General features: G+C 39.8%; 4 protein-coding genes across 6 annotated transcripts; 1 reads left to right on the top strand and 3 right to left on the bottom strand.

Annotated features, from left to right (window-relative positions):
* Positions 1–2,704: 2,704 nt before the first annotated feature.
* On the bottom strand, positions 2,705–8,206 carry tmem82 (transmembrane protein 82). 2 transcript variants are annotated; one of them, XM_072367314.1, is made up of 7 exons: positions 8,131–8,206; positions 6,927–7,029; positions 6,730–6,799; positions 6,400–6,598; positions 3,892–4,306; positions 3,469–3,656; positions 2,705–2,888 (listed from the first exon to the last, which is right to left on the bottom strand). In XM_072367314.1, exons 2-7 carry the CDS (start codon positions 7,018–7,020, stop codon positions 2,808–2,810), a joined length of 1,047 nt encoding a protein of 348 aa, XP_072223415.1. In that variant the 5' UTR covers positions 7,021–7,029; positions 8,131–8,206; the 3' UTR covers positions 2,705–2,807. The 2 variants fall into 2 exon arrangements, with proteins under 2 accessions (XP_072223415.1, XP_072223416.1); XM_072367315.1 differs by having other exon boundaries at positions 6,927–7,024; positions 8,131–8,169.
* A 1,594-nt stretch (positions 8,207–9,800) lies between these two features.
* Positions 9,801–12,607, bottom strand: mad2l2 (mitotic arrest deficient 2 like 2). The gene is made up of 9 exons (XM_072367316.1): positions 12,520–12,607; positions 12,279–12,335; positions 11,841–11,959; positions 11,666–11,737; positions 11,479–11,579; positions 11,279–11,373; positions 10,869–10,942; positions 10,626–10,718; positions 9,801–10,467 (listed from the first exon to the last, which is right to left on the bottom strand). Exons 2-9 carry the CDS (start codon positions 12,316–12,318, stop codon positions 10,429–10,431), a joined length of 633 nt encoding a protein of 210 aa, XP_072223417.1. The 5' UTR covers positions 12,319–12,335; positions 12,520–12,607; the 3' UTR covers positions 9,801–10,428.
* A 130-nt stretch (positions 12,608–12,737) lies between these two features.
* LOC140272286 (solute carrier family 25 member 45) lies at positions 12,738–17,988 on the top strand. 2 transcript variants are annotated; one of them, XM_072367679.1, is made up of 7 exons: positions 12,738–13,023; positions 13,395–13,476; positions 13,564–13,607; positions 13,691–13,762; positions 13,851–14,039; positions 14,962–15,196; positions 16,402–17,988. In XM_072367679.1, the coding sequence occupies exons 2-7, from the start codon at positions 13,440–13,442 to the stop codon at positions 16,680–16,682; spliced, it is 858 nt and encodes a 285-aa protein (XP_072223780.1). In that variant the 5' UTR covers positions 12,738–13,023; positions 13,395–13,439; the 3' UTR covers positions 16,683–17,988. The 2 variants fall into 2 exon arrangements, with proteins under 2 accessions (XP_072223780.1, XP_072223779.1); XM_072367678.1 differs by having other exon boundaries at positions 12,739–13,023; positions 13,304–13,476.
* A 1,686-nt stretch (positions 17,989–19,674) lies between these two features.
* LOC140271351 (solute carrier family 35 member E2A-like) lies at positions 19,675–26,240 on the bottom strand. Its single transcript, XM_072366522.1, has 9 exons — positions 26,149–26,240; positions 24,748–25,171; positions 23,860–23,995; positions 23,584–23,711; positions 23,095–23,215; positions 22,965–23,018; positions 22,810–22,882; positions 22,317–22,462; positions 19,675–21,001 (listed from the first exon to the last, which is right to left on the bottom strand). Exons 2-9 carry the CDS (start codon positions 25,025–25,027, stop codon positions 20,773–20,775), a joined length of 1,167 nt encoding a protein of 388 aa, XP_072222623.1. The 5' UTR covers positions 25,028–25,171; positions 26,149–26,240; the 3' UTR covers positions 19,675–20,772.
* Positions 26,241–26,362: the final 122 nt, after the last annotated feature.

Here is a 26,362-nt window from a genome sequence, read left to right as displayed (position 1 = left end):
CAGTACTGGGTGGGACATTAAAGGTGATACTGTTCCATTTTGAATGGGCTGTGTGAGACTGGCTAAAGTAGCAAAAACATACTCATAAAAATTAAGTTACATCCAGTAAGTACTACATTCTAAGCTTTCCCTGCCTCTGGTCAGTTAGGCTGATGGCTTTATTTTGCTCTAATATCTAAGTGTTGTAAGGGTTGGTTAGGTTGTATAGGTAGCGTTTTATTGAAAGCAGCCAATGAGTGACTATGCTGCATGTAGTTTCCAGTTTAGTGCTTTACTTACCATAGCTGAACGCTCATGGCTGTGGCTAATTAAATTTCATATTTGCGTTTGAAGCAAATGCACATGTCTGTGCAACATCAGGTCACAACAGTTTGAGATAGAGGGTGGCTGCAAGAGAGGGGCTGTGTTTTCAAAGTCTGTCAATGTTTTACCTTTTCCTGATTTATGCCTATCCCAACTTTAAAAATATTTTTTTTTACTTCGTTGATGCCTTTACCCACGCTACCTCTATCCAACTCAACTCATACAGAATAGAAAAGGTGCTGGTGTGTGAGCTGACTTGACATTCAGAAGAGACCCTACTTTACATTTTTAAAAATCACAGTTTTAACAGAACTGAAAAGCAACACAAAAGACAAAAACACTTGTCTTTTATTTTTTCTGATTCTGCTTTACTCATGTATTTTACACGCAATACATGGTATCTTGCAAAACAAATGGAGCTAAGACAGGGCTATTAAGTCAAGAACTTTGACCTTGCCTGAGCCTTCTTTAAGCTAATAAGTAACAAGAAACAATGGCCTATATCCAAAGGTCCAAGAGAAAAGTGATAAGAAGGGATGAGGGATTAATTAAAACTGCAAGTGTTAATTATTTTCTAGACAGTGTCTGTTAAAGTAAAGATGAGTAAAGATTAGTTATTTTAAACAAGAACAATTGTCAACACTTTCTAAATGGTGGCTGAGCCTTTATTTATATATTTATTCACTCCTCGGAACATTCATACCTCAACTATTTATAATGATGTATCTGAGTTATTTCTAGTATAGTAAATTGTTTGTAAAAGCTCTGTATCCATGGCACGGCATCATTCTGCTTTTGTTACTATATTAAGCGTGTACATGGAAGACAGAAGTGCGCCTGCGTTAAGATGCGGTAACAAGGGACAGATAAAACTGCTCTGCGCATGCGTGCCAAGTGCCTATCAGATGAGGACAGAACAATCTGGAAATATTCAGAGGAGGCGTAAAGAAGCGCCCAGTCACTCCAGCACCTTCACCGAAATCTGTTGCTAATGGAGAACGTCCTCCTCATGTCTACTGAATCCGTCCAGATGTGGAACTTTATTACATTAAAAAAAAAAACAATTAAGCCCATGGGAGTACAATTTCCTATTTTGGTGGATCGGCTAGACACCAAAACTAAATTTCATCATCCGTGATTTTCAGACCTGGATTACTATGGAAACTGGACCGTCAGGCTCAATGTGCTCCCCTTGTAATTTTTGTGAAGGAATGACGGGAATGATATATCAAAAAAACCCTTCATGGAATATGTTTGTGTCCTTCCTCTGCTCAAAATAAAGACACCTCTATTGGGCATTACACTGGCGTCGGTTGTGGATTTAATCCGATGCGGGTGTCAAAAAATTGTCACAAGAAGTCATGCTTCAGTGTTGGGTAACGTTATTGAGATAATGTAGCGAAACGATTACGTTTCATAACTACCCGTGGGGTGTTAAATCGAGTATAGTGTCATTAAGTAAGCACTGTATTAATGCTGATTATTGACTTTTGATAAAAGTCTTCGTCGACGAAAAGTCAGCGGAGCTACTTTTAGCGTAGTCTTTTCTTTGTCTAACGCCATTTTGTGAGGCTTTGTAGCAATAACGATGTCGTCAGCCATTTTGCCTTCTCTTTTCAGGGAACCAGTTAGATAACCAACAAAAGAATGTACTTTCCACGTTAAGTGGTGGACGAATAACAGCAATTTAACGGTCACAGCTGCAGTTACTACTTCTTGAGCAGTTTAGTTGGGATTTAGTAGACATTTGCAGGCAGTGTATATTTCGCCTGCTGCATTCAGTATATAATTATTAAACTGTCGAATGAGACTTTTTTTAAAACCTGGTAAGGCAGTTATGTGTACGGGTTTTAAACTATTCATTCACCCCCTTTCATTTTCATTATAGATATAAATACGTCATGTTAGATGCAGCTTCAATGGTACATTTATTGCTGTAAATTGGCTTTTGTTATTTTTAAATGTAAAAAGTCAGCTGTCATACTGGTTAGAAAATAACTAAAATATACTAAACGCGTGTATAGTTGCTAGTTCTTGCTTTTAGTAGAATTATCACATTATGCAAAGATTTGATAGAAACAAACATAGTATTTATAGTTCAATTTAAAATTTACAAACATTTTTTACCTCCATCTATCAATAGGCCACAGAGGGTTAAACTGTATCTGAGCCACAAGGCCCCACAAAGAAATTTTTGCACCATGAATCTTGAAAGTAGTTTGCTATATACTGTATTGCCCAAAATGTAGAGGAGAACTGCAAGCTGTGTTAATAAAATAACAATTGGACCAAAAATCAAAACATTAAAAAGAAAATACGAATGAAGAACCCCAAAGTAAAATAAACCAGTGGGAGAGAGTAAATTGTTGTTATGACTGCAAATCAATTACTATTTACAAAAAAAATGTACTTCAGAATTTTAATGAAAAAATATAACATTGTAGGTACAAATGATGCGTGAGTCTGATGCTTCCTAATTATGACTTCTACTGAGTAGTGCTATGCTATCTCTGATGCGCCTTCTCATCTGGCCGTGGTCTTTGTCGACGCTCTCTCCTTACATAGTTTGCATAATCCTCTTCATCCTGTGTGCACACAAGAGACATGACAGATGAAATCCGAATATTATGAACGATAACAGCTGTGTTACCAAGCTGGTTGCCAGGAAGACTTGCTTAGAGAGAGTATGGCTGAATATGTCACTGCTCCCGTATGGTAAAATACGGGATGATGTTGTACATGTTTGAAAATGTAACTTTGTTCATTTCTTTAGTTTTACATTTCATCCATCTCACTTAAACTGAGATCTATTTAAATTTGATTTTAAAAGTAGATCCAACCCGATTTTTAAACTAAACGTAGGCATAATAACGTCTTTTTCATGCGCTCTGTATTATCTGAATATGCTTCATTTTAAACCCTCACAAGCAGAACAGCTCAGTGAGAAAATAAGTAGGCTTGGTTTTCTGAGTCAGAGGCTGCTTTGGCCTGAATCTGTCTTAGGGGTCCTAAACGTTTCCCACCTGGGATACAAGTTTGAGAAGTTCAGTCTCATTTTGGAACCCAATTTAATGAACACATAGATATTCTGCCCCAGTTTATTGGTCTCCGATGGGTAGAAAGGGCTTTTGGTCCTGTGTACTGCTTCCAGAGAGACTCACTGACCTGTGAGGATGTCGCATCCAGCAAATCCATGGTTGGGATTAAACAGCTGGCCTCACCCAGGAAACACAGCAGGATGTGGAGCACGTCTGCCCATCGTCCCACAGTCAGCATCAGGACCATCAAACCCCCGAGACGCACCACCACTGTATTGAACACAGCCTGGCCGCTGGGCAGACGATGCTGCTCCTCTGCAGGAAACCAGAGACACGTTAGATGGAAATAAACAATGATGGGCAGGTCTGCACAATTGCCAGAACATCATATCACTTATATTAAAAACACTGCACTTTGATTACGAACATAGCCCAGAGAGAAGAAACACTGCTCAATAATTCATGGATGTGTCCACATTATCATACTTTTTAAAGGCAACAGACAGTCTGTGCCGTACAATCAAGCATAATGTTTTTATTCATTCCTCACCCTGCATGTACACCACCAACAGTGTGTAACAGATAGTCAGTGGTGTCCAAAACCTAAGGGCCTCCGTTGCAGATAGGAACTGTTGGTTAATGATTGATACAGCAGCAAGCACAGCCACAAAGAAGGTGATGATCATAGTCCTGCACAGCATGGGCAGCAGATAGCAGCCTGATGTGAGGAGGGTGATGCAAATACCACAGTAGCGCTGTGAGCTGTGGAGTTCATACAGAGCAGTGACATGATGCAGAAGGCCTGTGGTCTGCCTTGCCAGGAACCAGCTGAGTGCTGCTGCCAGGAGCAGGCATAGCCAGCGCTGGGATGCCCCCTCATGGAGAAAGTGCAAACTACAGCTCAGGGCACAGCCCAGAGAGAACTGGCTTTGCACTAACAGCTGCTGGATAAATTTCCTGGATTCCTGGTACGTAAAAAGAAAAAATGATTAATCAAAGCAGACAGTGAGCTGTTGGTTATAAAACATATCATGATTCACAAAGGCATTATAACGTTTAGAAATTAGGACAACAAAATAAACCAGTGTGTGATTCCAAAACTCTCACATGAAGCAAGTCTTTACAACAATGCAACAAGCTTTCTGGGGCTAATGCAATTGAAAGTGTACCGTAGACATCCAAAGTTCTTCCTGGTCTAAATTAAGGTGTATACCCCCTTGTGCTTGGTAGTCAAAGAGGGAGGAAAGTCACAATATACCATGAATGATTGTAAAAAATACGACGTAAAAAATTTTGATTCCTCAAAATTTGGGTAGCTGTGTGAAATATAAACACAAACAGAATGCAATGATTTGCAAACCTCACAATTCAATATTTTATTCAGAATTGAACGTAGAAAATAAATAAAATTTTGAATGAATTTTTACTATTTCAGTAAAAAAAATATTTTCTCATCTTTTATGGCAGCAACATGTCCAAAAAAGTTGGGGAAGGGTAATGTTTACCACTGTGTAGCATCCCCTCCTCTTTTAACAACAGTCTGTAAACATCTGGGAACTGAGGAGAACAGTTTCTGGACCTTTAGGAGAGGATTTAAGCTGCTCCACAGCTGTCTTCTTTGTTGTATTTTGCTTTTCATAATAAATGATAAATGTTTTCAGTTTGGGAAAGATTTCGACTGCAGGTGGGCCAGTCCAGCACCCGGACTCCTCTGCTGCATGCTGTTGTAATAGATACAGTATGTGGTTTAGCATTGTCTTGCAGAAATATGCAAGGTCTTCCCTGAATACAGTAAAACTTGTATAAACCTTTCAGCACTCATGGTGCCTTTCCAGATGTGTATGTTGCCAGTTCCATGGGCTCTTCCAAAATGCCATACCACCAGAGGTGCAGGATTTTGAACTGAGTGCCGATAACAAGCTGGATGGTCCCTCTCCTCTTTAGTCCGGCCAAAGTGGTACCATGATTTCCAAAAAGAATTTCAAATTTCAATATGTCTGACCACAGAGCTGTTTTTCCTGAATCATTTTCACATAAGGCTTCTGCTTTGCCTGATAGAGCTTTAACCTGCATTGTGGATAGCACGGTGTGATGAGTTCACAATGATTTCTGGAAATGTTTCTGAGTCCATCCAGGGATTTCCATGACATAATGAAGCCTGCTTTTTAATCCAGCTCCACCTGAAGCTCCAATTATCACAAACATCCAGTATTGATTTTCATCCATGTACCGAGCACAGAAATGTCTACAGAATCTCTGAATATTTTGATGATAGTATGTACTGTAGATGATGGGACATTCAAAGTCTTTGCAGTTTTACTTTGGAACATTGTTTTGAAATTGCTCCACAATTTGTAGACAGTTTTTTGCAGACTGCTGAACGTCTGCTGTCCATCTTTACTTCTGAGAAACTCTGCCTCTAAGGTGCTCTTTTCCTTCACCTGATCATGTAACTGATTACTAAATAACCTAATTAGTTGCAACATGTTCCTCCAGCTGTTTCTCTTCAGAACCACTTACTCTTAACTCCTAACTTTAGTGACGTGTTGTACCATCAAATTAAAAATAAGCTGTTTTCATGATATAGTAAAATGTCCCACTTTTAACATTTGATATGTTTTCTTTGTTCTATGGTGAATAAAATGTTTGTTTATGAGATTTGCAGATCATTGTATTCTGTTGTTATTTACATTTAATCCTCCATCACAACCTTTTTGGAATCAGGCTTGTGCATCTGTGGCCACAGCATGTTAAAGTTGCAGGAGATAATCATCTTTTTATCCAGTTCATATGAGAAAATAAAGGAGTGTTTTTCCTCTTTGATGGATAAAAACTAATTAGAGTGCTAGTAAAGTGCCAGACTAATTAAGTATTCCACTAAGAGTGGGAGGGTAGTTCTTTTGGCAAAATAAAGCTACTAACAAACCAGGCAAAACTGACATAACCTCTGGTTTAGATGGCATACCAACATTTTTGCAGAAAACTCTGTGATTACCGATAATGTTACAGTATAGACGGATTCTCACATAGTATTTCTATCATATCACTGCTTTCTTACCGGTCCAGCTGTAACCAATCCAGAAATGGCCCGAAGGCAAAATTCTAGTACAACCAGCGACGCCACACGGTACCCCACAACAGCCAATATCCCAGTCACAAAGCAAAACTGGAGCATCCCAGCAAGTCCCGTTCTTGTCCTTATTTCATGACTGGTTGACCTTTTGTTCTCACTTGATGTGACATTTTTTTTATTCCAGCTGTGACTCACAGGAAAGAAAAGAAAATTTTAGGAATTATTAGTAGTACTCTTAAGAGCGCTGAACACACGAGCACATAAACAACAAAAGAATCTTCAGCCACATTACGAATGGAAGGTAACTCTCCTCACCTTTCCTCTAACAATAAGTGAACCCTCAACAGAGAGCACAGCACAGAGATCCCACACGAGCCCACCAGCCCTGCAAGTCACATAACACTGAATATGCATCACAAACAATAACACACTCCTGCCGTTTAAACGGTTCAAAAACAGCACGGATATACTGTTTACTGACATAACAGAAAATGAATGAATGAGGGACTCACCTTGAAGCAAACCATTCAGAGGATTTGTATCCAGAGTTAGCCACCCTGGTAGGAAGTAGGACGTTGGAAGGAGCGACGTGATGAAGGAAAACATAATCCTACGCTTGACCAAGAAAATTCAATGTAAACATAATAGTTTTTACAAAAAAAACGTATGGAGATTAATCTAATTCAAGCCATCCTACACTCCAGACTCGTGTTTTGTGTTTCTAAAATGAGATTTCAATTATGTGAACTCTGTTGCTTCAGCCTCGAGCTTTGCTCATCCAGAAGCATGTTCTGTGTCTCGTACCAAAGGTCATCTGAGTATTGGTGGAACAGTTTGAGTCAGAACAAGATAATGGAGTTTACTGAACCATGGTGGAGACTTTATACTCTCTCTTTATAATACCCCCCTCTGCTCTCCGGGGGTCTGTATGCAACATCTAATTATATCGCCAAGGACAAGGTGGTTTTTGAAAAATCCTATTTTTCACAGTTATATTTTCAATAAAGGTTCAATTGAATTAATTAAAATCTCAAAAGGTTATAATATCTGCATATTGTAAAACACTATCACTTGATTTACACATTTCCAATAAACATACATTAGGTGCTGTGTGGTCAAACACAACTAACAGCAACACCCTCGCTTATAGTCATTGAATCAAACTGTATCAAGTGTAGAGAGAAATGTTTATTAGTATAAAAACTATGAAAATCTAATTTAGGCACCACACTGAAGCAGACATGGAAGGTCTAGTAGCATCGTAAAGTCACTGCCTTTCCTTAAGATGTTGGCAGTCAAGTTAATAATGTGATACTCATCAAGCGCATGCATAAAGTCCAAAGGACAAATACAATAAAAATTCCCTGTGAGGTCCTAATCCATGGAGTTAACTTTAACCCTTTCTATAGAAAGTGATGTAACTTGTCTTCTGACTGTATAAAGTTCATAATTCAGGTAGAGTTATCAAGCAACACACGCCTAATGACTGTTTTCATAAGCTGGGACCTCAAGGAATCAGATGTTTCAGCTGTGTTTATGTATGAAACTAAGTCAACCTGTGGGCCACTTTTATATTTACAGTAGTAAACGTAAGCAGCTGAGACTCTTGATGGCTTTACTTCTATCTGAACAAAGAAGAGGGTGTTGTTACTCATTCAAAACACATTTTTCTCAGTCCACCAAAAGAAACTAATTCATAAAAATCACACCATCTACCTTTGGTATGCAGTCCTCTATCTGCACGTGAAGATATGACAGTGGAGACTTGACGAACTTCGCGGGACTGGACTGGCTTTTATCAGAAAGAAGGAGTCGTATAACGAGGTGAAAAGCAACAACTTGAGGACAAGCAATGGATTTATGACAGGCTCACCTCAGTGAACAGATGAACTATGACCAAGGTTTTTTATACCGAGCGGAGGCTACAACTTTCTGAATCTGAGTCTTGAATCTGACAATGCTGGAGAGCAGAGCTTAAAAAGGTGAGTAGGTATTTTACTTCAACGAGGGGTTGAACTGAATTCTTAATCATTAATTCATTGCCTTTTTAAAACAAATTATTTCAGCCACAATGTCAAATTTTGCTCCAGGACTAACCTGAAGTTGTGTCATAAAACTCACTTGATTCCACTGCAAACACATTACTGGTTGAATATAAGTAGATGATTAAGGCTTCTTTAACAGCAACATGATACCTACAAGATTCAGAGCACTTATTTTGTCTGTTATCAATATGTCTTGTAATCCTTCAGCCACACTTATTTTAGTTATTTGGTTACAGACAGACAACTCTACATCCTCACTGGGTAACAATACAGAGTTTAAGCATCCGGGCTGAACAGAGAAGCAGCAGGTGAGCACGACATCTGAGGAGAGCAGAAAACTTCCCTCATGGAGTCCAACACTGAAGGCAGCGTGCAGTATGATCGCTGGAATGAGGACAACATCAACATGAACGTAGAGGCTACACAGTCTACTGCAAGGAGGTGAGACACCGAGGACATGAAACAATATGTCAAGATGAAAGGATGGGCTTTATGTGTTTGATATTGAGCTTTTATTCAACCCTTTGAGACTTTAGGTTTTGTTTAAAACAGCCTTAAAAAAAAAGGTTTTCTGGAAAATCTGCAACTGTCCACTGAAACTGTTAATTTTTCAGCCTATAAATAAACCAGAAACATGACATAAAAACCATTTGAGAGGTTGAACCCTCTGCTTTTACTGTAAATGACTGAATTTGCCGTCATGGTTATCTGTCTCCATATATATACATTAGTCTGATAACAATGTAGGTTTTAGAATTTCTATTTCTATCAAAATAATACTGTTGTGAAAATGCTTTGGGACACAATAATCATGTAGTGACAATCAGATACTGTAACAGCCTTTCATCAGTCCACCCTGTTTCAGCTTTTACAGATTCCACCACTTATTGAACGTATGACTCTGTCACCAGGGTTTATTGTTTTCATCATGCCATGCACGTTCAGATTCTTTTCCAGCATGACAAAAACACAGGATTCAACACAAAATCTTTTTTTTTTGTTGTGCATTTGCATTTAAACCCATTATATAACTCTAATTCTGCAGCTACTTACTTGACTGATGTGACAGATTTTTCTTTTTTTTAATACATTTTCAGGATCTACAACAGAATGTGTTTCGGCAACATTGGAATTGCAGTGAAAACAGCAGGAGCTCTCGCTGCGCTGGTGTCCATTTACATCATCGGATATGTGACAGGATACTACGTACATAGGTGTTCATAGCAGAGCCCTGTCAAGAAAGGAGAGTTTGGGCATTGTTGATACATTTTTCATAATAAAGCTTTTGACTGGAAATGTTTTGGGGTTTTTTCCGTCACAGAAACATTAATACTGATCACACACACATGCATTTATTGCGCAGGAACAAAGCCTTCTGCAGTTTTGACAAAGCATTCCTGACAGATGCTTCTGTGGACACCATGTGAAATACAACTCTGTCAGTTCAGACACTGTACAATAAACAGTGATACATTTATATTAACAAGACAACATAGCCAGCTTTAGACTAAGGATTCTTACTATAAACATATATACAGCCTAGTTTATACAGCTCTGATGTCACATATTTAAATTTTTAATGCAATAGAGATATAATTACTGTGATTACCATTTTACACCAAAAAAATCTGCTTTCAATACAATAAAATGTGTCAATAAAACAACCATATGCATGCATTTATGTGGAATATGATCAATCAACTCTCTGGACTGGCTTGATGATGGATAACAGATATTTCCCAAATGTCATCACAATGTTTCTGTCCGACTCCTAAAAGCAACTTCAGCAAAATGAATGCGCCTCCAAATGATTCCACACGGAATATTTCAAGCTTCGTGTCCTCGAGTGTTCAACAAGAATTCATCGATCCAGCTCTGACAGGATGTGTTTAACATTCTGCCCATGAGTTGCAGTCATCACAGATTGGCTCGTGCAGCAGCATCTGCTGTTTCTGCAAAGAAAAAAAACCTACGTTTTCTGGGCTCTCTCTTCCACATAGAGCTGCATCTGTTCAAGAAAAACAACCAGATATAACATTAGACATGAGGTGCTTTAACATGACATTAATGAAAGTTCAGCAAACGCAGAAAGTGTCTAAACTACATAAATAAACCTCAACTTCTGTTTTGTAAATGACAATCAAAAATAGGGATCTTTAAGCTCACCTTGACAATGTCAGACGTCATGGACTTGAGTGGAATAAGTCTCGGCTCCTTCATGTGAACTTCCTGTTCATCAGCAACTATCCATGGAAAATCCTGAGGAGGCGAATGCACAAATGCGACAGACACATGCATACAATTATTCTGTGTTTACATTTTCTTGGAGCTGACAGCAAAGTTTGTCAAGCAAAATCATGCAGCTGTCTAAATGCATCAAGTGTTAATCTATAGATTTAAAAACCACACCTTAATGACTTGAACCTTCTCCATATTGCGTGTAGCGGCATCTCTGGTATGGACAAGAACTGTGAAAGAACACCCTGTAACACAGAAACAACACAACGCTTAATTTCCAACTTCACTTCTTTTAAATTTAGTCAAATGTCTTCCACCCACTTTTACTTTCAGCTCAAAGAGATTAAGCTAATTGCTTACTCATTTCTTATTCTTTCAAGTTGTATTTTTAGGACAGCTACTGCTCATGCAAACCTGAGGGAGAGACGCTTTTTTTTTTACCTTCACAGGTTTACCATTGCTCTCAGAATTTGCCAAACCTTGCTTCTCTCATTGAGTTTGTATGACTTTAAAACATCTTTAATAATAGTGTAAAACAGTTAATTTACATGTGAAAATAATACAATATTCTATTATGTTACCTGGTGGGTTATTACTTAAAACCGCATCACACACGCTGATCTTCAGGATGAACGCCCTCAAAAGCTGTTCCACGTGTAACAGCAACGTGTCCGAGCTGTGATGATAAAAGTCACATTTACTGAGCATGATCACCCTCAAAATGGATTTCAGAGTAGGCAAGCTCTTTATAGTCATTTCTGATAATAATGTGGAGGGAAACCTGATGGACAGAAGAGGAGGTTGGGAAATCTCAAACACAAATCGCTCCACCGGGTGATGCTCTTTGTCCATGATGACCACTACCACCTTCTCTGCATCATTCTATGAGGTAAAAGGAAATTGCGCAGGTTTATACAGGCGGATGTGCGGGTGACACTTTTCCAAACATAATACCATAAAAATCTTACCTTCTCAATTAGTGGTTTTACACAATGTAGTGTGTCTTGGATATACCGATTAAGCTCGGGGTGACACGACATCTACAAATAGGCACAATATAAACATAAAATTAGAGTAAGAAATGCTAAAAGTAAGCACCTTGTAAGAGTGCTAAATATTACGTCAGCAAACATTAATCTATACCTGCACAGGTACATTGTATTTCTTTCTCTTCTGAAATATCCCAGAGGGATAAACTTCACGAACGTATAAGATGAGATGAATAGCGACCTCCAGAAACTCGCACAAAATGTCAGCAACAACTGGAAAAGAGGGATAACCTCAGTAAGACCTCTGATGCATTCCTTTCTAATATATTATGACCACCATATACCCCTAAAGCTTGTTATTCACTGTTATTTATTGGAGCCTTGTAACTCGATCAGCCATCAAATGATAAATACACGATGACAGCGAAAAGCGACACGATGAAACATTTGTCAGTCCAATGTGACCAGAATATGCAGATGATTAAGCATCCGGTTAGGCTTAAGATATAAGGTTACAATTACAATTCTGACGAGGAAAGTGACTACAACATACGATAATATGACTCACAATTCATCATTCAAGTTGTCTCACCTTGTCCAAAACTGAGGTCTTGCCTAGTTAGTGTTGTCATGTTTTATAACTCAGCAACTGCAAAAATAAGCAAGATAATTAATTTCCTCCAGCTAGTTGTTCGTGGTGAAGCAGCAGTTTGTCAACGATTACTTATACACAGGGTGTTTTTAACTACTGGAAAACCCTCTTTTATCGCTCCCGTGATACCTCGATAAATCAAGACAAAAAAATATTAGGGGGAAAAAAGACAGAAGCATACATTAAAAAGAGCTGATCATCCACGTAACGACCCGAAAAGCGACTTTTTCCCCCAATGATGTTACCGAAGAAACCCGCTTTCTCGCGCAAAAAAGTGACGTCAGTCATTGTTTTTAAAAGCTGCTTGCTGTGTGCCGTCCACTGGTGATGACGTCGCTTCAAGCGTTGATGATTGTCAAACATGCTTACATAAGGATACTCAAACACGGACATTTTTATTTTATTTTGAAGCATAATTAATGTGCATACTATGGTGTGTGTTGATCTGTGATAGGTGAGATCTACTTGTGATAGACAATAAAGCCAGGAATAAGAAGCTTCTCTGTAGGGACTTCACAATGAAGTACCACAAGATGACGTTTAGTTTGCAAAACCAGAGGTGTGGATTTGCCCACAGTGGGAGCCAGAGATCACTCACGAGCTAATAGTGCTGAACCAATGCAAAGTGTGACTTTGAGCATTATTGTCACGAAAACTTTATACAATGATGTGACGCTTAGAAAAGGTGAGGAGTGAGCAAATCCTTTATGATAACCTGAACGCGTAAGTTACTGGTTTCAGCACTCGGAATGTATGTTTTTGTATTTTTTTTAACGTTTGAACAGCGATGATTTGTGAAATATGCAGTTTGACAGTGAACTACTGAGAAAATTAAATATTTTCGATCATATTATCTTAAATTCTCCATATGATCCTCGGTGAAATTATTAGAATGTTCTCTGTGTGAACTAACCCCTCAGTTGTATTCGAATACAGATGACAATGATTTTTCTTTGATTTTCGAGGTCATGTAGTGACTTTTCACGGCAGCCAGATCTGTTAGTGTGCTTTACAGCAGCTGTAAAGCGCCACATTCATGCATTGTCTCCATAACAGCACAAGAACGCTGATTTTCTCGCAGATTGTGAAACAGTACGAGTCATGCCGTTTCTGGAATTCGTAGCTGGGAGCATTTCAGGTAGAAAGTGCTTGTACAATTAATTTACAACCTAATTGCAGCACTGTATCGTACTGTGAGGAAATAATGTTTACTTGTTGGCTTTAGGTGCAGTGGGGCTTGCAGTTGGACACCCAATAGACACTGTGAAGGTTGCACATCACTCTGAAACCCTTGAATATGACATAATGTGCCCATTTTGCTTATCCTGACACCTGACATGTTTTATTTGTAGGTGCGTCTACAAGCCCAGTCTGTGTATAAAGGAATATTTCACTGTGTTGTGAAAACATACTCTCACGAAGGGGTAGGGGATACATCCACACTATTACTGTTATATCACACAGAGCCTTTACCATAAATGATTTTGCTTTTAATTGTCTTTGTTAAATCAGCTTCAAGGATTCTTCAAAGGCATGGCATTTCCAGTGATGACCACTGGCATAGTCAACTCAATTGTCTTTGGTTCGTACAGTAATGCTTTAGATTACCTCACTCAGTCTCAGCACAGTCACCCCAGTCAATGCAGACCAGCCTCTCCAGCACAGGTCTTCACTGCTGGCTGCTTCTCAGGCCTGGTGCAGGTGAGATCTACTGCGATTCATTGGCTGAAAACAACCTTACAGGACCATGACTGCAGAAATAGTTATTGATCTGCCAGGGCTCCACAGCATCACTATGAAAATAACAATTCAGAGAGAGCAAAAGTCTTGACATTAAATCATAACCGTGGCCACCATTATATAGATTTTCATATTCCTTTTGTTTAAGTGGAAATTAATGCTATTGCCCTTTTAAAGACTTTAAGCAAATCTATCTTGTCATTGACAGAAAATCCAACATTCAGTCTTAAGGTTGTTGCATCTTTTAATATAAGACTAATAGGCCCTACAGCTTAATAGTAATTGGCTGTAATTGGATCATGTGTGCTCAAAAATGAGTTCGTATTCTACCTGTCCAACACATGTCTCCTCTGACTTTCCTGATTTCTTTGTGGCAGTAGTTTCAGTAAAATTGACTATTTTTCAGTCTTTACCAGTACCTGCAAGACCATAAGTCACTCTCATTGAGGAAAAGAAACGGTTCTAAAGCACCTGAATCTGTGGAGAGTAACACCTAATTGCAGTTTCCGCTGTTTAGAGTATACAAAGAAAGTCAACACAGTGACATAGAATCTCTTTGTGCTGACTTTTGTAGGTGTGAGTCACCTACATAGGCCACAGAGGAGGCCTTTAGTTTAGTTAAGCTTGAATATAAATTTTATACGGTAGATTCCTCATCAATAAATTTCACACAGTACTCCACATGACCACTAGGGGGCTGTAAGAGCCTCCTATTTTAGCTGTTGAGAGGAAGAGAAATAGTTTTATATCACCTGAATCTGTAGATATTTTGTTTCAGGAATGACATTTGCTGACTTTGTACACTGTGCTGGGTTGTTTGTGGTCTGCTTTTCATTGGCTAATTCTTCCAAAAACAAAACAAAAAAAAACAATCTGTTCTCAGGTGTTGGTTTGTGCACCAATTGACCTGGTGAAGGTGCGTCTGCAGGGTCAAGCGTCTGCTGACCGTTATCGTGGACCCATACACTGTGTGGCTGTCATACTGAAGGAGGAGGGACCCCGGGGTCTGTTCAGAGGAGGCACAGCTCTCGCCCTGAGGGACGTTCCCTGCTACGGACTCTACTTCCTGCCTTATGAGGTCACTCGTAAGGCTCTAACTGAGACCGGCAAACAACCAGGTCAGCCTCAGATCACACCTTACAACCCAAATTTAGTTTGTCATACTGATAAATATAAGACTGAAGATAACAGCAAGATAAATTATAGAAAATATTTAAAATAAATAAAGTAAAATCATTTATAAAGTTGTCATTTGTACTGCTCACACTGAGTTTGTATTAGTTTTGACTAATTAAAAGGATCAATCCTGGTGAATTAGTATCATTTTGACTTTTGGTGTTCCTGTTGTTTCCTCTTTATTTATTTCTCTAGCGAAAATAGCCCGTCAAACTCTTTTTTTTTTTAACTGTACATTGAAAGATGTTTTTGTTTTTTCAACCTCTATTTGCATCAAAGAATAATTCCAAAACTAAAACTCGGCTGACATCGAGACATCGTTTGGCCAACTGCTGGACACCCATCCTGCATATTATAGCAACACAGATTTACAGTACTGTGCAGTAGTCTTGAGCCACCCATCATTTCTTTATATCTTGCCAGGAGATTGACACATCCATTTATTGAAATACAGACAGAGATAAATGGAAATACAATATATGAGGCAAATTAGTACAATTCTAATGAGGTTTAAAGTGAATATTTGGTATGATCACCTTTACTTTTCAACACAGTCGGTTCTCTGTCAAGATGACTCCACACTGCTTCAATAATGTTGAGGCTCTGGGGAGGATTCATCTCTCCATAAGACCTGCTGCCACTGATTCTCAGTCCACTTCTTGTGTCATTTAGCATACCTAAGCCTTTTCTTCCCGTTTCCCTTCCTTAAGAAGGGCTTCTTGACAGCCACCCTTCCATGGAGACCATTTCAGATAAGGCTTGGGCCAATAGTCGATCTCTTAAGTCCTGCGTCAGGTCTTTGCTGCATTCATTTCAATTTCTTAAGGACATCACTTTCAGATATTGTTCATCTGCTGCAGACAGTTTTAGGTCCATCACTTTTTTTTTCCTCCACTTGTCCAGTTTACTTGAGTTTTTTATATTACATTGCTGTAATTAGGCAAACACTTTGTTTGTGAAAAATGTTGTTAGGATCATTATATCACATGTGATATCAATTGTGTCACCATCTGCCCAACAGCCTCTAACAGCCTCCAAGCATTTTTTGCTTTCTTCTCATGTGGACATGATGTCACGCTTGTTTGAAGGATTTCTTTACCAAGAAGACAACAGCAATGATAACATTTGTGATTTCTCCTGTCTTCAGGTACCTTTGCGATATTGATGGCCGGGGGCGTGGCGGGTGTGGTGACCTGGGCCTTTGCCACACCCATGGACGTGGTGAAGGCTCGGCTCCAGATGTCCGGGGCAGGAGGCCGGCAGTACAGCGGCGTCCTCCACTGCATGAGAGTCAGCGTGAGGGAGGAGGGAGTGAGGGTGTTTTTCAAAGGCCTCCTGCTGAACAGCATGAGGGCCTTCCCTGTCAACGCTATCACCTTCCTCAGCTACGAGACTCTCATGAAGATTTTCTTCCCGCCAGCAAGATGAGGCCACTCCCTTCAGGGAACACTTTGTTCCATAGAATTAAATATTTTCCATTGTTCTTGTGAAGATTTTGATATACTGTACACAGTGTTTTACCTTGTATTTTACCTCATATAAGAGTAAAACTGGTGCTTAGATCTTTTTTTGTCTCATGTACACCAGGTTATGGTTGAAGTTGTCAGAAATCTGAAAATAAGTCCATCTTAGTCTCCTAGGACTCAAAGCACTGATATCAAGATTAAGCTGCTCTGGAAATAAACTCCAACTTATCTGTGCTGGACTGGTCAATGCAAATAAGATGGAACAAGACTGATGTTTTTAATCACAGTGAAGTATTTTACTCCTATGAAAATTACATATTTACTAACAGATACTCTTCATAATATTGCAAATATATTTCCTTTCAAACTGTAGTTGAAGTTCAGGTATAAACACCCTGAGAGGGGCAACACACACTTAGAAAAACAGGTGAATATCAGAAAATAGACATATTAAGCATAGACTGTCTCTGACATATTTAACATTTACATAATGACACTGATGAATCATATTCTTTATTATTTAGCTGTTTTATTCTCTGTCAGACTGATCAGCTGTTCCCATGGTGCTACAACCCCAGCACCAACTGCTGCCTCCTCCATCTCCATCTGTTGTTCCAGACGTTATAGTACGACAGCATCGGATGGAGGAATGACGAACATATTGATTTGAATCACATGCTTTGTCACATTTTTCTTCAACTGATCCACGAAGCAGTGAAAAGCAATGAAGCGCTCCCTTACACACGAGTCACTTTTTATTGTTTGACTGAGTAGACATGGCTGTAGACATCTTCTGTCTCCTGTCCAACAGTTACCAGCACTTACCTTTCATTTCAGCACTACAGACAGTCAGGCTAGTACAGTAGTCTTAGTTGGAGCCCAGCCGTAGTGATGTAGTTAAAGTTGTAACTCTTCAAAGTGGAAATTTAAATTCTTAGTTCTTTATTTTGGTTCTCAATGATCTTGAATCGCAAAATGTATTGATTCAAATTAAAATACATCTTTGTGTTCTGTTCTGGATTTGACATTACAGTTTCAGTCACTATAGATCTTGCATTTAAATGTGAATTGTTTCCTATGAAAAATGTAATTTGTTCTTAAATGTGGGGAAGATATGGTGAAATGTTTAATTATGCAGTTTTGAATTGTATCCATGAGTCTCCTGTTTATTAGTTTGTCCATGTGTGAAATCGATTTTTTTTTTTTTACATATTTGTGAATATTTTTGTTGAATTGGAGCAGCTCGATGAGTCTAAATAGAAAGTTTATTAAATCCTTCTGAATGTCCAAAAAGTCTCCTCTTTTTATTGTTGTCACGTCACAGTAGCAATACTTGATCTGTGTGCATTTCATCTGCAAAATTTAACTGAATATTTTATTGACTCCAGTTGAAAAATAAAACAAACCATTAAAAGTTGGAAGTGTGGCAGTTGTGGTTGACACGTGCATTTAAAGTGAGAAATGACGTTCTGATTTCTGTTATAGGTTTTGTTAAGTTCAGGTTGGTTCCCTGACTTGTCTTCTTTTCTGTATTTTGTTCTGCTTTTGAAGATCTTGCTCTCTGATTTAGTCGATATTGTGTGGAGGAGCCAATGTGAGCTTTTGTTGATTCTAAATTTTTCTTTTTCTTCTCATCAGGTTTTTGACCGGGTTCCTGTACTCTACATGAAACCCTGCTGTTACTTTGATTATTGGTTATTTTTAGTTGAAAGGACATCTGTAACATGTATACAATAAATGGTCACTGGGACCAACTGGATCACATCGTCTGTTAATCTCTCACCGGCACGAGTCAAACCTTACTTTAACACAGCCACCAACTGGAAACAAAGGACTTATTGGAGTTGCTGAAACATTGTGGTTCGACTTCCTTCCCAATTTATTCTGTAGTGCGTGGCCCCTTTGTTCTTATTTTACACCCAGATTTATTTAGCAGATCACCACCACCTGCCATTTGGTAGTCGTTCTCTCCTTCGGTATTTTTACTCCTCATCTTGCTTTGTCCATTGCCAGATCCTTGTCAGTTTTTTCAAACTCCTCCACTTTGACTCGCAGTACCATTTTTCACCTTAAGTTGCTGTGTTTCAGTCCTTGTTCTCTGGTTTTTATTGGACATTTAAACTAATTGATTACACACTGTCTAGTGAAGCAATGAGTAGAAAGTCATCGTGGCCGACCTTAAAGCTTCGAAAAGCTGCTGATAGCTCTGTAATACCACTCTGTATTGTAGTCAGAACTTCTGAGGAAAAATGCATTTATCTGCTGGATTCCACTGGATTATGTTTAAACATCCCAGCAGATCCACATGAGCTGGCAGCTCAAGCCAAAGAAAAGATGATAGGCGGTAGGAAAAATTCAAATGGACTTAGGAAAATACAGCGGCGCTGCAAAGAGACTCCGACCACAGACGCTAAGCTGTGATGTGGGTTTGCGGCACTGAAACTGTTCAATAAGTATTCTACAAAAGGTGCTTTAAATACTTCCTCTGGTTTAATCACACATATTAGAGATAATAAAGAATATTACTTCATTATCAAAGTTTGTAACTGAAAAAGGAAATAAAAAGTTAACTATAGTGTTGTCACAGACTACTCATACTCGCCATCCTGTCCTCATATTTAGTTCTTATGACTGGATGAAAATAAAAGCACAGGATTATCTCCTTTCTCCCATAAAGGATGGTCTGGTGTATCCCACGCTAAAGCAGATAATTAAGGAGGCGTTGGAGCTCCTTTCCTTAACTGTGAGAGGAGTCGAAGAGCTGTTATCTTTGCTGCTATGCAGAAATTTCCAGGTCGTTTCACTCAGGAAGCGATGAAGTTATCCAGCCTTCACATCCTCCATATATACTTCCTGAAAAGAAAACTGTCCATAGAAGACAATGAAGCTTGAAACACAAATTCAGGGATCTAACAACACACAAACAGCTGTACATTCCAAGTCTTTATTGTGCTATCACGGTGCAAACTTCTTCTCCCATCTGTTCAAGCTTAAATTAGACTTACAGACCACTCAAACTGGACAACTTGCTGAAGATTTTTAAGAAGAATTTTTAATTTGCACATGATCAAATATACAGCTCATAATAGTTTCCACGTATAAACATTAAAAATGGATTGGCAAGAGTATGTATGCTTGAACTTGCTTGTTGAAGCAACATGTCCCTTAACATGGTGAAAAATCAGTACAAAAAGACATGTTTGTACGGTGTGAATATCAAATTATAGGCCACATCTGTTTCATGAGCACAACAGGAGGCAATTCCTAAACAATAAAATAAATCATAATCATGAAATTAACATTTTTTAATGCGAATCAAAAATAAATTCAAGTCAGTCAGCTCTTAGGATCAACCTTTGTGGTCGCAACACGTGTGAGAAAAGACGAGGCTGCTTCTTTAGGTGCGAAAACTGCAGCAGAAATGATGCGCCCCTAAAGTGCTTCCACAAGAAAATGCACAAAAACAGACTGATAATGATGACCACCCATCTGGAAGCAGCCCGACTGCAGCAATGTAAGCAGAACCAAGTTCACACGCGTTTTAAATCATGTTGAGTTTACAGATTAAACAAACACCTATGAGCATTCCTAGAATGCAAAATGTGGCTCTCAAATGTTTCACAAATTGGTTCAAATCTGTCAAACAGCCATTCTAAGATTCGTCTGGACAAGCCAAACAAAAATAATCACAGGCAGCAAACCCCTATTCACATCGGATGATACGGACACATCATCACAAAATTTTACATTTTTACAGCGTCGTCGATTTACAGATACCATACATTTAGCAGCTGCTGTACCACAGAGGATCAACCAACGCACAAATGTTAATCACTTCCTTGAAAAAGCAGAAAGTCACCCTGAGCTTCTCTTTTACTGACCAAACTGAGACAACAAGGAGATGCTTACAGAGGCAAACAGGTCAGGGACAAAGAAATACTGTTTGTGAACTTCCACACAACTGCAGATAGCTCTAAGTTAGTAGCTTAGAGATGACAGAGACACTGCATGGAGCCTTTTTTATCTGGAATGTGTCGACATTTCAGGCGTTCTCATTTCGACTGAGAGCCCAGGAAGTCCTGGTCGTGCAGTAGTGGTTTGTGGTTCTGCTCGGCCGCCATAGCCTGCAAGGTCTCCCTCTGGATCTGTCGGGCCTTGTTGTACAAGAAGACCCCGATGAACACGAGGGCGGTGCCGGCAGCGCTGAGCATTGTGATCTGGTTACTGAACACGATGATGCTCAGCCACACCGACATGGCGTGCTTCACAGTACTGGCAACACTGGAGAAGAGTGAGAATGGTCCCTGCTCATTAAAGGCTTTTCATTTTGTTCCTACAACTCAGCACTGCATTCAGAGCATCGAGTGACAACCAAAACCGTGAAATCCATCAGGTTCCTGCATTAAAAGGAGCAATATCAAGCGTGAATGTAATGGCACCTTGGTGCAAAATGTGAGAAACAACTCAGCGGAAATAAAACAAGTCTTCCATTTCTGCTGCGACGTGCCGATTACTCAGATCTGTGACAGTGGTGTAAAGGCACTGAGAGTCACTGCAGATCTCAATCCAACACAACGCAGCACTGATTTAGCCTTAAAACGCTGGCAGACAGCTGGAAGAAAACTAACAAGAATGTCACGACTCCTTCAAAAATTGGACCATTTTGAGGTTTGGTTGATTCTTTTAATGTCTTTGCAACCAATTCCTCTTCCTAGTGTAAAGGGATCCCAGCAGGAAATTAGCATCACAAACAGCATTTCCATGAGCATTCACCACCAGTGTACAAGTGATTGATGACAATAAACTGACAACAATATGTTGGTCGTTTAGATTATTGTCAACCTTTCTTTCTTCTACATTTCCATAGTAGCTTTGGATAATTGGGTTGTTTTTCTAGACATCTGCCTATAACCTTTAGTCTTAACAAAGCCGAATGTTCTATATAAACCACATGCTCTTTTTGTCTATCACAAATATTAAAATTGTTCATTCAAACTATTCAACAGCTTTTAAGTAAATATTTTCTGATAATGACAGCACTAAATCGAAGGGCATTTTTCCTTCTTTTAAACCAGGATAAAAATCAAAGCAGCAGAATCCCAATCATGTATTCCACACATTTTTCCTTCCCGCTACTCTGTCAACCACAACGAGTCAGCTGTTTTATGCTGGCGGTGTCTGATGTGACCACATGCTCCTTTCCTAAATCAGAAACAGAAGAGGCTACTCCACACTGCCACAGTTCTCTCATGAAAAGCTTTAGACTGGATTTTTGACACGTAGCTGCTCTCCCCGACAACTTTAGACCGACATTTGTGTCACTGCAGTTCTCTTTGGAGATAATATGGCCTGAGAAAATGCACCAAGCTGAAAAGTGAACAGATTGAACTTGTTTTTAACTTAGCGTACCATTTCTAGTATTAGACTGCACCAGGACTTTGCTGAGCTGGAGATCAAATGGAGAGTATTCAGTGCAAAGCTAGTTTATCTAATGACACTGGCAACAGGGTGCATAATTCTGTTAAAAAACCCTGCAGCTGGACTACGACTCAGTGTATCTAAACACAAGTGCTTTAGACTCTGTCGTTTGTCCTACCTGAAAGTTACCGGGGAAATCCTTCCCATGAGGGCATAGGCTGTGACGCTCTGCAGGTGGAAGAGACATCCGTCAAAAAGCAGCAACAGCATGATGTCCTGATTGAAAATGAAGCTCTGCCCAGTCTTCCCAATCACTGGAATGTCCTGGAAACGTGGACACAGAGCACAATAACTGTTAACCCCTCAGCTGGTGTAAACACGCTTTTGATTAAGACTGTTTCATACCAATCATTCATTACGGCTTCATTGTTTTTCATGTGGTAAAATACACTCTTTTACAGTCTACACTCCCTCTGTCTTATCAGTTTATGAGACCTCATTGAAGCACTTTGAACTGCACAAACTCGTGTGCGAAAGCTGCTACACAAACAAGGTTTGAATGACTCACTCTATTTAGAAATATTCTACTAGTAACAGACTACGGTTTCATGTATCTTGTCGTTACATTTGCTCAGCTGTACATGGGAATTAAGCATCATGTGTTGACTTACCAGGAGGAACACCCAGGCAGGGATGAGCATGATGATTGCTGCAGCGCTGGTGTAGAACTGCAGCTCCGGAGGGCTGAAATGACACAACTCATGAGAGGTTTTTTGTTTTTTTTCTGACAAAAAGAGAAGAAATGAGAAAAGTCACATCGTCTTACCTGAATCTGTACGTGTCTCCACTTAGCAGTTTCTTAGAGAAAACGTTCTGCAGGCTGAGATGCAGAGAGGCAGAGTTAGTTAAAGCGTCACCCCGAAGGCGACAGATGTGTTGGGTGCTGCTGTACAGACCAGTCCATGATGTTCGTGGAGAGAGCGGCAGAGAAGCCGATCATGTTGAAGCTGATCTCTGTGGCCGTGCAGAGGGCCAGTCCTGCCATGACAGGAAACAGGGACAAGTTCACCCACAGCCCTGCAGGTTGGAACACAAACGAGTAAATGAATCGCTGCTCCCGTCAACACAAAACCTTTCACCTGATTTCCTCTGAGGCTCCTGGGTTTGGAACAATGCTTGATTTCCTAAAAACGAGACAGTGACCAAAGGATGTCTCGGCAAAGAGACGGGTGTCGCTTTTATTCTGTACATTTGGATCGCTGTCACGTGCGTCTTTGTGCGTCCACTATCCTATGCATCAAAGTCTTATGGCCCACTTAATGTTTGAGTAGCAATAAACTAAAATATGTTCTGCTGTCCATCAGAAGTGAAGCACTTCCCTTGAGGCCCTGGTGTTCAGTCATTTTTACACCACAGCCCCTTACACAAACATACAGCATGTTTACCTGTGTACTCCCCGAGGATCAGCCGGGACATGATGACAGTGAAAATAGGAGCTGAGCTCTTAACCGTCTCAGAAAATGAGACAGCAACATTCTTCAGGCTCACCAGGCCCAGAACCACAGTGGTGAACCTAACAGAAGCAGATGTAATAAGTGCTAGTGATTTACTTAAGTGGTTCTGCAACTATCAGTTACTATCTTTGAGCAAGTGAGCATCGGTCAACACCACACAACCATTTCTGTGAGCAACCATGCAGTTGAAAGACAAAAGGCACACACCTCATGAGTCCCACAAACAGCATGATCATGACAAAGTTGGGGGGAAACTCGGCTCTGGACTTGTGCTGGTACAAGCAGCAGGGGACAAACATCTTCAAGCAGCCTATGATGGTGGTGGAGAGCATCTGAACAGCACCTGGGGAGCATGTGGAAGACAACTAAATAAGAAAGAACGATTTATTTCAGTTGATGACAGCGAACAACAACAAATAACCTTCATCAAGTTAAAAATGAAAATCCATTTAATAGGGCCCCTTCAAAATATGGCATCCATGACTAATACTTTGGTGAAGAAGAGCACCTTAATGTATCTTTAAGGTGTTTTATTCTGTTTCTAATTCAAGAGATTATTTATTTGATGTTATTGGCTGACCTTTTATACACACACACACACATACATGTATATATATATATATATATATATATATATATATGTGTGTGTAATGGACTGTGGAAATAGAGCACTTTAATCATTTTACTGTTTTAAATCATTAAATAATTGATTTAGCTTGAACCTTTTTATCATTAGAGGGGATTTTAAACATGTTTTAGTGGATTTTATGTCGCTGTGTCCATGTTACCTGTAACACCTGCAAAACAATTCTACCATCAGGTATAAATAAAGTAACCTGACATGAGCATCTAGAGGAATTGTGTGCGCCTGTTGATTACCTGCCAGGCAGGTCCTGACGTGCACACATTCATCAAAACTGGCTGTGCTCATAACTGCAGGACCAGTTATTCAGTCTATGAAGAAGTGAGCTGTTTTGTTTGTCTGAATGGAAAGTAACGCCCTACAACCTATGAGAAGAAGTACAAGGCGGAAATGAAACATGAAGAACGTTTAAAACGCGAGAAAAGCAACTGAGGTGTTTCATCTCTACTTACCCAGCATGCTGGGCTCCCCCTGCAGCAGAGACAGGATGTACTTGTTGAGGAACAGAGTGCAGAAGCTGAAGAAGAACCAGAGGCCCAGATAGGTAAGGGAGCGCCAGTTCCACACCCCGGACTCCGTTTCGATGACTGTGGTCTCTGTGACTGTGATCTTCAGCACCTGCTCTCCGGGCAGGCTCTCGCTGCGGGCCAGCACCACCCGTTCCTGCCGGGTGCGGAACGGCGACAGGAGGTGCCACAGCGAGTGTTTGGCCGACTGTCTGTTGCCCGTCATCACACCTGCTGCCTGAAGGCCCTCAGGGGCCCCACAGGGGGATGAGGAGCCAATAAGATGCTTTGACGATTAGTCCATCTTCTGATAGCCAAGAAAATGATCAGCCTCTCAGTCTGGCAGTGGATCTTGTTAACGCCCAGTCCTCTGAAAAACACCAAAATAAAATGATGCTGTTAAGAGTAATATGCGGTGGACTGATCTGGTTTATAACTGGATTAAACAAGGTTGTATTCAATTTGAACCCGGCTTGTTTACTCCTGAGCAAACGTTTAGCTGTGAACTGGCGCAAGATAAATAAAACGATTTGAGAAATCAACAAGATAACACTTTATCTATCCGCAGCAGGTGAACTCCCATGTTACAGAAGCAATCAACAGTCAAGAAGAAAAAAAAGCAATGCCGTAATACGACATCAATAGATCAAATATAGATTTAAAAAACACACATGAATGGAGAAATAAGCTGTCTATAATACATTAAAATGCAGTCGAGACAACTATAGTGTACAGTAAGGCTTGTTAAAGAGGAAAAAAGTTGCAAAACAGGACTGTGCACATAAATACAGGACAAGGGTTGTGTTGACATAGGTTCTTAAATGCTGATTTCCAATGTAAACAACTAAGTTTTGTTATACATATTGACAACAAATCAAATCAGTTGTTTTGCATACAATATTTGAATTATTCTAACTACATGTTGCTGCCGGACTTCCACATCAACTTCTCAGAAGAGTGCATAAGCAATAAATGTGAGTACTTCTGCCACTGCTGCAGAGTATACATCTTATTTTTTGTCATGTTACAAAATATACAACAAATTTACGGCGATGAAATGATGCAAACGTGTATTTTTTTTATTTTTAGAAACACTCGCATCGAAAGCATTTAAAGTAGAGCTCTTTGGGTGAAGATAGCAAGTGTATCAAACCTGTCAGGTAAAAATTAAACATGAAAGCTGGATTTAGAAAGAGTGAGCTTTAGATTGTGGATTTCCCTGCCTCGTCAACAACAGACAGCGAAACGTTTCCACTCAGGACAGAGAGCCGTTGGTTTGCTAGCTACTTACTGTGGTGTCGGGCTATCATTGCAGCTCAAAATGTAAGGGAGAAGACGACTTCTTACCGCTCTGTAATTCTGGGCGCTTCAGTTTGCTACAGTAGAGTCAACTGCTCCAGTGGAGTTTTGTTAAAGGAGGAAGCTGCACAGTAACGTTAGCTGGATGCTGTTGATCTTTGCAACACCCGAGGCAAAGGAGTGTGTCCGGGGGAAGCATCCGCCCTGTCAGCCATGCTACACAAGACGAGAGACCGCTTAATAACCCAACACCGAGAAGCAA

Source organism: Leuresthes tenuis, unplaced genomic scaffold, assembly GCF_036924035.1.
Source record: "Leuresthes tenuis unplaced genomic scaffold, fLeuTen1.0.hap1 SCAF_16, whole genome shotgun sequence".
In the NCBI taxonomy this organism is placed as follows: Eukaryota; Metazoa; Chordata; class Actinopteri; order Atheriniformes; family Atherinopsidae; genus Leuresthes; species Leuresthes tenuis.
This window is presented reverse-complemented; position numbering and strand designations above follow the sequence as displayed.

What these genes read in the sequence shown, in the direction of transcription:
- tmem82 (XM_072367314.1), bottom strand. Translation starts at nt 7,020, where the DNA reads ATGTTTTCCTTCATCACGTCGCTCCTTCCAACGTCCTACTTCCTACCA. An exon ending in TCTGAATGGTTTGCTTCAAG is followed by an intron (nt 6,800 to 6,926) that starts GTGAGTCCCTCA and finishes TGTGACTTGCAG; the next exon opens with GGCTGGTGGGCTCGTGTGGG. An exon ending in TGGATGCGACATCCTCACAG is followed by an intron (nt 2,889 to 3,468) that starts GTCAGTGAGTCT and finishes GTGTGCACACAG; the next exon opens with GATGAAGAGGATTATGCAAA.
- mad2l2 (XM_072367316.1), bottom strand. Translation starts at nt 12,318, where the DNA reads ATGACAACACTAACTAGGCAAGACCTCAGTTTTGGACAAG. An exon ending in CCTCCTCTTCTGTCCATCAG is followed by an intron (nt 11,374 to 11,478) that starts GTTTCCCTCCAC and finishes TTATCATCACAG; the next exon opens with CTCGGACACGTTGCTGTTAC. An exon ending in TGACGTCTGACATTGTCAAG is followed by an intron (nt 10,468 to 10,625) that starts GTGAGCTTAAAG and finishes TTTCTTGAACAG; the next exon opens with ATGCAGCTCTATGTGGAAGA.
- LOC140272286 (XM_072367679.1), top strand. Translation starts at nt 13,440, where the DNA reads ATGCCGTTTCTGGAATTCGTAGCTGGGAGCATTTCAG. An exon ending in ACCCAATAGACACTGTGAAG is followed by an intron (nt 13,608 to 13,690) that starts GTTGCACATCAC and finishes TTTTATTTGTAG; the next exon opens with GTGCGTCTACAAGCCCAGTC. An exon ending in GCTTCTCAGGCCTGGTGCAG is followed by an intron (nt 14,040 to 14,961) that starts GTGAGATCTACT and finishes ATCTGTTCTCAG; the next exon opens with GTGTTGGTTTGTGCACCAAT.
- LOC140271351 (XM_072366522.1), bottom strand. Translation starts at nt 25,027, where the DNA reads ATGACGGGCAACAGACAGTCGGCCAAACACTCGCTGTGGCACCTCCTG. An exon ending in TCCACGAACATCATGGACTG is followed by an intron (nt 23,019 to 23,094) that starts GTCTGTACAGCA and finishes TCTGCATCTCAG; the next exon opens with CCTGCAGAACGTTTTCTCTA. An exon ending in GGAGACACGTACAGATTCAG is followed by an intron (nt 22,883 to 22,964) that starts GTAAGACGATGT and finishes GTGTCATTTCAG; the next exon opens with CCCTCCGGAGCTGCAGTTCT.